This window comes from Peromyscus eremicus, chromosome X, assembly GCF_949786415.1.
Source record: "Peromyscus eremicus chromosome X, PerEre_H2_v1, whole genome shotgun sequence".
Taxonomy (NCBI): domain Eukaryota; kingdom Metazoa; phylum Chordata; class Mammalia; order Rodentia; family Cricetidae; genus Peromyscus; species Peromyscus eremicus.
Genome location: NC_081439.1, coordinates 95652537 through 95661784, shown reverse-complemented (window position 1 = coordinate 95661784; position 9248 = coordinate 95652537). Strand labels below are relative to the sequence as shown.

The following is a 9248-nucleotide window of genomic DNA, read 5'->3' as shown; positions in this document are numbered from 1 at the left end:
AAACGGAACCAATGCATATGCACATATGCTACAAGTGGAAGCAAAGGCAAGAAAGGGGGAAATAAATAGCATGATGGAGAGGACCTACTCAAAGAAACGAATTGCACTGCAATAAAGTCAAATAATGAGTGAACACAGTGCTAATAATTTTTAAAAGTTCATGGGGAAAATGCATTGACATAAATTGCACACACACACATACACACACACACAGACACACACACACACACTCAGAACAAAATTAAATTGCTCAAGAAATGTTAAAACAATAGAAAATTTTGAAATGATATCAGAGAGCTCAGGAAAAAATGAAAAGGAGACAGACAAACAGAAACAGATATTAACGAAGATAGCATAAAGGAGAAAAGACATAACTAAGATCATGAGAGGTAGATTGGATTATAGAAAGAGAGAAGGAGAAAGGGGAGATTGGTTGGAGAAAAGCAATATAAAAATGAAAGAAAAATATAAAAGACATAGGAACTTAATGTTGTAAGATAGAAATAGGAGATCCAATACATATTGATTTTCCAGAAAAAGGGACAGGGCAAAATGGAACAAAAATTACTCAAATCTGTGTTAGACAGTTTCCTTAGTTTCAACATGTTTGATTATTTGAACCGAATATCAAATTGGATCAAAGGATATATGATTTATTTGATGTTTTAAAACACTTGATCAAAAAATACATGACATGCTATGAAAAATGATATTGAACAATAAATTTATTGATTTACAAGGCACAAAAAGATATATATTGAAACCGACCAAAATCATACATGTAGAAGGAGATCATATTAACCTCAAATCTTCATCTAGAAGCACTAATCATGAATGAACAAGGCAATCTTTAAAACACAATATGTTGCAAGTGTTGCTTAAATAGAAAGCCAAATATTTTTAGATATACATGAATCCAAAGAATATCCTTCTTTTTCCCCATAAATATATGTATATATTTCCCATTTATTGAAATTGGATCTTTTTCTCACATAATATATCCTGATTAATGTTTCTCCTCCCTCTAATCCTGTCGTGATATTTTATTTGTGCTGAAATGTGGTGATATTTAATTTGCATATTAATAAAGTTTGCCTGGAGATCACAGGAAATAGCAAGCCGTTTTAAGTAAACACAAAAGTCAGGCAGTGGTAGCACACGCCCTTAATCCGATCACTTGGCAGGCAGGATCTCTGTGTGTTCAAGGTCACGCTAGGGAACAGATACAAGCGTGGTGGCTCACATCTTTAATTCCAGTACCAACCATAGAGACCCTGGAGGTCTGTACACGTAGGCAGTAACAAGCAAGTGAGCTAGCTGGGCTAAGAGTCAATGAGAGGGCAGAAGAGCAGGGCAATAAAAGCCTGGGTAGACAGGAAGTCATGGCATTTTGGAAGCTACAGAGCTGGTGAGGTAAGGTGGTTGGTGGCTCTCACTATTTCTCTGATCTCTGAGGCTTTCACCCCTATATTTGGCTCCCTGTTCTTTTTTAATAAGACCCCTTAGAAATTCGTCTACATAATCCTCCCAGTTTCTTCCCACCTCTTTCTCATTCAATCCACCCACTTTTTGTCTCTCATTAGAAAACAGACATCTAGGGGATAATAATAAAATGAAATATAAAAAAAACTAAAATAAAACAATACATCAGAATAGGACCAACAAACAAAGGGGAAAGCATCCCCAAAAGAACAAACAGACACAGAAACCTACTTGAGCAGAAGATTATTTGACACATAGACTTGGAGGATAGGAGACTTGACCTGCCAATCCAGGCTGCTGTAGCGCTGCCTTGCTGCTCTGTCACATTCTGGGATACATCATGAGGACAGAAAGGCCAGGTGAGGGGGCAAGAGCAGGAAGGGAGGAGCGAGGGAAGTTTCCCTATCTGCAGTTCCACATGTCAGCGCCATCACAGTAGCAATCACTTTGAACTCAGGCTTCCTAAGGGACCTTCAGTTTCAGACAAGTACCTCTGTTTCCTTCTCTGAAGTAGTTAAATGTTAAAGGATCCACTGGGAAAGGCCAACTTACAACTACAATCCATTTTTAAGAATCTACAGTACTGGAGACAGACGATAAAGTGATTAGGATTCATTTTAGGAACATCACCTCTTCAGTGTTTCAGCCCATCTGTGTGTGTTGTCTTTTTTTTTCCTTTTTTTCATCCTTTATTTTATTGAAACCATTTTTTCATATAATATATCCTGATTAAGATTTCCCCACCCTCTTCTTCTCCCATTTTTCTCCCAACCTTCATCCCATCCTAATCCACTCACTTTCTGTCTCTCATTAAAACGCAATTCCTTCTTAAAGTACGTAAAGAGGACTCATTTAACAAATTAAAGGGATTTATAAATAAGAGCAAATTTCTGATAAGCTTTAGCTCTACTGAAACAAAAGTTTAAAAATAAGATACTTGTGGAAATAATGATGATGAAATACAGTATGTTAGAAAAAGTGGCAATCTAAAATTAGTATCTTCTCAAAATAAAGCCATAAAATTGAAACCAAGTATAACTACATACTTTCTAAGAATTGGTTTTTGTTTATTTATTTGTTTATTTGTTTGTTTTGAGAAAGAATTTAAAGTTGGATGGGTAGGGAAGGGTAGAGGATTTGGAAGGACTTGTGGGATGGGGAAATCATGATCAAAATATGAATTTAAATATTGTCTTAAAGAATAAAATGTATAACAAGAAAACAAAATGCCAATGCAGAGCCTGGAGAACAGTGGCAAAATGGTTCCCTGGTGTGGTAGCTTGTTTCTCTACTGCTGTGAGAAAGCACAGACCAAAACAATTCTGGGAAAGGGTTTATTTGGCTTACAGGTGACAGTCTACTGTGGAAGGAAATCAAGGCAGGAATTTGAGGACAGAAATCTGGAGGCCGAATCTGAAGCAGAGAATATGAATGAATGTTGCTTGCTGGCTTCTGCTCTGCCTTACTATGCTACCTTTCTTATATAGCCTATGTCCACCTCCCTAACAAGGGACCACACACAGTGGGCTAGACCTTTCCTCTATCAATCAGCAGTCAAGAAGATGTCCCACACACATGCCCAAAGGCTAGCTAATAAAGGCAGTTCTTAAACAAATGTTCCTTCTTCCCAACTTGACAAACAAAACCAAAAATCAGACAGTATATCTGGCATATACAAGCGTCTGGTCTTGAATTCCAGTACTAGGACACAAAAATTAAAAGAAATGGTCATCTTTTTTAAAATATTGTGTCAGTTGCTTGATAAGACACATAGCAACAGGGACACACAACCATTTCTAATAGAAATGCAAAATAAGAATGCCACTTTAGAAATGGTGTGACAACACCTTACCATGCCAAACATTGACATACTATTCTCCAAAATATTGACCCCCCAACACACACACCTACAAGGATGGAGGTATGCCAAAGGAAGAAAAACAAGTCTCTATGAAATTGCAGCAATATACACAATAAAATGAATATAGACATATTGAATGATAACACAAAGTATAGAATAAATATGTATGCATCCACACTGATATGAATAAATGTGAATGCTGCGACTTGGATGTAAGTTGCTTCCGACAGGTTCATATGTTTAAGAACTTGGTTCCCATATAGTACTGCTGTTTGGGAGGCTGTGGAATATTTGGAAGACAGGGTCTCCTAGCTGGTGAATATAGATCACTAGAGGTGGGTTTTGAAGGACAGAGCCTACCCAGATTCTGGTCCCCTTTCTGCTTTCTGATACGTTAAGACCAGAACACGTCTGTCACATCTTCTCCCACCATACCGTTCTATCTAGTCTTTTCTGTCATGGTCTGAGTGCTGACTCTGAAACCAGGAGCCCCAGAGTGAAATTCAATCAGATGCTTTCTAAGGCAGGGACGGTCTTTGAGGTTTTCTCCTAACATCAAGAGGGGTTTTCTCAGCTGCTTGATGCTCTTGTTTGTAAAGAGGAACTATCCATTGTTTTCACTTGCTACCAGCACTATTGTGGCTAATCTTCTCTTGATTGCTTGCCAGCAAGATCTACATTTTAATAGCTCCTTGCATTTGAGTCTTCTCATTCTTGCTTCAGAATAGTTAGTCCCCTTAGGAAGCATTATAGAGCTCTCTGTTCTAACAGCCTAACTCCCAGCATTGGCAGGCATTGTTTATTACTGCTCTGTGGATGGAGGCAGAAGTCTATTATTCTCCCACCTGTATCTTTTAGTGTCAGGACAAAGTCATCCCTAGACTCCCTGGCTCCTCTTTACCTCTCAGTATGAAGTCTTTTCCTTATAAACCAGCTTAGGTAAGGTTTAGGAGGACCATCGTTCTTGGCCAGTTTATGGAGAAAGTTGCCCAGTTGCAATGGGCCAAGCATCCCAACCATCAGCTCCCTTGGACCTCATATTCATTCTCTTTCTGCTCTCTGCAGTTCTCAGAGCCCCCTAACCTCATAGACCCTCAAGTCCCACCACCAGCCCTAAGCACCGCCTTGTGGTTTTTACACAGAAACTCTTCCCCAAACTTCCCGTCACCCTTACATGGATCCTAGGAAAGGATCTAATGATCAACTTACACTTAAAATGTGAACTTTTAATGGATAACGATCTTGATCTTTGTATAAATATTTTCTGTATAAACAAAAACGAAAAGAGTTTATACTAACTTATGGTGCCTTCTATCATCGGTAACAATTATTCTAAACAATGGTATTTGGGTTTACAAGTCAGGTTTAGCAGTTTTTATCCTTTAAGAGATGATCAGCCACAATGAAAGTCACAATTATGGTACCCCTCCTCTCCATTAAATGACCTCAGCAACTATCATTCTATAACAATTAGATATCAGTACTTTAATACTGAGTATGTACATGAATCCCTGAAGAATGATGTTCAAATGTAAACTGCTGGGTAGGTCTGCAGTAGAGAATTCTAACTTGCTCCCAGGGGAAACTTTACTTAGAATAACACTGCATAAAAATTAATCTAAAGGAGACTTGATCCTTGACTGAAAATTGGAGTCTTTAGTTCCATTCGTCTACTACACCAAGGATGCTAAGTTATTTACCTTTGGGATGGACTTTTAAAATATTACTAAATTCAGAAATGATCCCTGACCTGTATGTCCCCTCTTGAAAACCCTTGATCCCCACAAACCATAACACTGACAAAAATGAAGAAACACAAGGCAACAAAAAGCTTAGCAAGTAAAGGAGTTTGCTGTGCTAGCCCAACAACCATAGTGTAAGCGCAAAGTCCCAGGGTGGAAGGACAGAACTGACTCTTGAAAGTTGTCCTTGAACCTCTACATGAGGTCCTTCACACATGTGCACACAAACACAGATACACACACACATACAGACACAGACACACACACACACACACACACACACACACACACACACACACGCACAAATAGCACGTTTCAGAGATCCAGCAGCAGTCTACAAGACTCCACCTACCAGGGTGAGCAGTACAGCTGCCAGGATGGCCTTAGGTCTGCTGACCCAAGCTTCCAGGTCAAGGCGGCGAGCAAAGAAGGGGCCTCCAAGGCTGACCCCGGACCTGCTAGAGCAGTGGGGTGGTGGTGTCCCAGAACCAAGAGCACACGGGAAGTTGTGACACCAGGAAAGACTACTGCCCATGGACCGATGGTCTCATATTGAGATAGGAGAGGAGAAGGGCTTCCTTCCAAAATCTTGGGCTCCGTGGTGAAGAGCATTCAGGTGGATGCTGCCCCACATCACAAGAAGCAGGGTCCACCGGGGGCACAGGACATCAACAACCTTGTCTCAAAAGGCAGATCGTCCAGGTCCCTGAGGTGGAGACAAGGACACATCAAAAGAAGAAACATTGCACCCACCTGCCCTCTTGCCTACCAAACCTTGGGCCCAGGCCCCCACCTTAACCGTCTCCTAGGCAGCACCAGGCAACCATTCTGACCTACCTCCAGCTCTGTCACAATCCCTCTGCTCTGCACAGACCTCCACCTCCCACCCCTAACCTCCCACCTACTGAACCTACCCTACACCAACTACCAGGCACTACTCGGGAAACTTCTCTTTCTGTTCTCTAACTTCCTCAAGACCCTATCAGGCATGGAACTCTCTGTATCCTCTGTGGACAACCACCTACCTGTGGCAGGGCCTAGGCACACACAGGACTCAGCTCTCTCAAGAGATTCAAGTGAACCAAGGACAGGCAACATAGAAGCTGAGGGACAAGAAGCAATTCTCACTCTTAACACCAGGATACCTGCAGCACACACACACCCCAGTACGCCCCTGAGCTCCAACCCACAAACAAAATGCACCACTCCAAACATTGTGCTCACCTGAGCTGGAGCTGAAGGATGGAGGCCTAAAAGGCTTCCCCTACATGCCTACCTGTCCTTCCCCATCAACCTGGACCTGACCACAATAACTCTTATATACTGTGCCTCTCAGCCACCTCTTATGGACCCAAACAGGACTACACCACAATAAACCCAGGCACTCACAAACACCCAATACACACACACACACACACACACACACACACACACACACACAGAGCAGTTCTAGGACTCCAGAGAGTGCCCTCTGTTAATTTCAGAGCCTTCTCTAAGTATTCTTCCTGCTGAGATGATGTCTGGACAGGGGAGTGCAGGACAAGGTGCTTTCTGACCTTTGATCCTGGGAGTTCTCCCCGGGTTTAAGGCAAAGAGAGCTAGGCAGGAGAAGGCAGGAAGGAGTATGCGGTCTGCATTGTGTCCAGAGGACGCTTGTCAAGGGAGGTAGGGGTTGTGAAACCTGGGCACCATGGTACCTAAGTCCTGCGTGGCCTGTTTCTGAAAGCCCTGAGTCCAAACCCTGCTTCTACTGGGATTCCCCGTGAGCCACCACACTGCCTTGAGCTCCTGGATCACTGGGTACACACAACCAGCTTGCATAGGATGATGATGGGGGGCGGGGGAGGGACCTCGCAGACCACTTGTAGGATTCTGGGGTTTTGCTTTGGAGCAGGAACCTTTTCTGACAGGTTGCAGTCCCTGAATTCCACCTGTAGCACAGCTCAAGGGCAAACCCTGTCAAAGGAACAAAAGGCAATCCAGAGAGAAGGCCTGGCAGCCAGAAAGGAGAGGGGCTTTCAGGAGAAGTTAAATGGATGACAGACATTTGGCCACAGTGGCTAGCACCAGACCTGAGACCCTGAGCACCTCCCAGAGATGCTGGGCAGAGTTTGTGTGGTTTCTCAAAGTGAGCTGTGGATACTGCTAGGGAGGCTCAGACAAACGATGGGCGGTCCTGCGTAGCCTGGTGGACCACGGTAAGGGCAGGCAGGCAGGCACACAGGATGTTTCCCCCAAACGACCATGATGCAGCCCAGGCTGCACAATCCCCTGCGGAGAGGTCCTCTGCTGCTGTCAGACATGGCGGCCTCAGGACCTGGGAGGCTGTGCTCTTGCCACTGGCAAGCCAAGTCTCGTGGCCCCCGACCAGAGCTGGTCACCTGGACCCTGCTTGCTCCTCCAGCTCTCCTGGGTCAAGGAGTGGGCAAGAGAACCTCTTTGGTGCTGGGAGACCCAGGCGGGAGCCCTTCCCTAGCCAGCCCGCCTCCATTTCCAGGGAAGCACAGGGACTTGGTGGCGGAATCGGCAAACTGAATCCGCGTGATGGCAGCAGTGCACCAAGAATGCCAAGGGTCAAGGACGACAGGTGTTCTCCCTCTGCCCTTCGCTAAGCAAAAAAAAAACAAAAATAAATTAAAAATTAAAAAAACCCAGAGATCTCCTCCCAAGCTCCAAGATGGAGGCCAACCATGCAGGCCGGGACTGGACAGACATGAGGCTATAGTGCTGCAGCTAGGGACCCCAGGTTGATCAGCAAGTGGGGGTGCATGGGGCAGATTGCGGTTACAAACCTTAACAGGTTCCTCCATGCCCTGCACTGCCCTGAGACACTCGGCTTTGGGCGCTTACCAGCCCAGAAGGCCCCGCCTGAGAGTATCATGTGGTACCTGGAGAGGGGCTGGGTGGTGGAGGGTGTGATGGAGGGAGCCAAGTGGGGAGTGTGTGGATGTGGACATAGAAGCTCTTGAGAGCCCGCACCAGACCCTAAGGGAATCCTCCACAAACCACATGCCAATCTGGACTATAGGGGAGGAGCCTCAGAAACATACTCATGGATTTGGGGACCAAGGGCTGAGCGTCGCCCCCTAGCTGCCAAACCAGGGTCTTCTCACAGCTGCATCCCTGCCCTTGCCCTGCTAGAACCCCAAACACACACATACACACACACACACACACACACACACACACACACACACACAAACACAAAGAGTAGCTTTCAGAGATCCAGCCGCTGTCTACATGATTCCACCCACCAGGGTGACCAGTACAGCTGCCAGGATGGCCTTGGGTCTGCTGACACAAGCTTCCAGGTCAAGGCTCCAGCCAAGAGGGGCCTCCAAGGCTGACCCTGTTCCTTCTGGGGGCAGGAGAAGGTGTCACACCAAGGGAGACGACCAGCCAACTCCATGAGACGCTAGGTCCAGCACGGAAGTCCCACCTGGCAGAAGGCCGCTCCCGGATGGACACAAGGCAAAAGGGCAGGCAGCTGTGTGCACTGGTCAAGACTCCAGGGTCGGGGGCCTGAGTCCCGTGTCCCATGCTCCGATGGTCTGATATTGAGATACGAGAAGAGAAGGGCTTCCTTCCAAAACCTTGGCCTCCATGGTGAAGTGAATTCAGGTGGATGCTGCCCCATACGACCAGAAGCAGGGACCACTGGGGGCCTGGGACTTCCACAACCTCACCTCAACAGGCAGGCCAACCAGGTTCCTGAGGTGGAGACTAGGACACATCAAAAGAAGAAATATTGCACTCACCTGCCCTCTTGCCTACCAAACCCTGGGCTCAGGCCCCCACCTTAACCGTCTCCTTGGCAGCACCAGGCAACCATTCTGACCTACTTCCAGCTCTGTCACAATCCCTCTCCCCTGCACAGTCCTCCACCTCACACCCCTAACCTCCCACCTCCCGACCCTACCCTACACCAACTACCAGGCACCACTCAGGAAACTTTTTCCGTTCTCTAACTTCCCCAAGACCCTGTCAGGCATGGAACTCTCTGTATCCTCTATGGACACCCACCTACCTGTGGCAGGGCCTAGGCACACACAGGACTCAGCTCTCTCAACAGATTCAAGTGGACCGAGGACAGGTAACATCAAAGCTGAGGGACAAGAAGCAATTCTCACTCTTAACTCCAGGATGCCTGCAGCACCCACCCA

At 45.5% G+C, this 9248-nt stretch overlaps 1 protein-coding gene across 6 annotated transcripts; it reads right to left on the bottom strand.

The window, feature by feature from the left end:
- Positions 1-2051: 2051 nt before the first annotated feature.
- LOC131898942 (uncharacterized) lies at positions 2052-8714 on the bottom strand. 6 transcript variants are annotated; one of them, XR_009376041.1, is made up of 5 exons: positions 8525-8714; positions 6111-6188; positions 4847-5791; positions 4553-4607; positions 2803-2895 (listed from the first exon to the last, which is right to left on the bottom strand). XR_009376041.1 is itself a non-coding variant. In XM_059250241.1 (4 exons), the coding sequence occupies exons 1-4, from the start codon at positions 5695-5697 to the stop codon at positions 2677-2679; spliced, it is 633 nt and encodes a 210-aa protein (XP_059106224.1). In that variant the 5' UTR covers positions 5698-5970; the 3' UTR covers positions 2052-2676. The 6 variants fall into 6 exon arrangements, 1 of the variants encoding a protein (XP_059106224.1); XR_009376042.1 differs by having other exon boundaries at positions 5438-5791; XR_009376043.1 differs by lacking the exon at positions 2803-2895 and adding an exon at positions 3011-3183.
- Between the last annotated feature and the right edge of the window lie 534 nt (positions 8715-9248).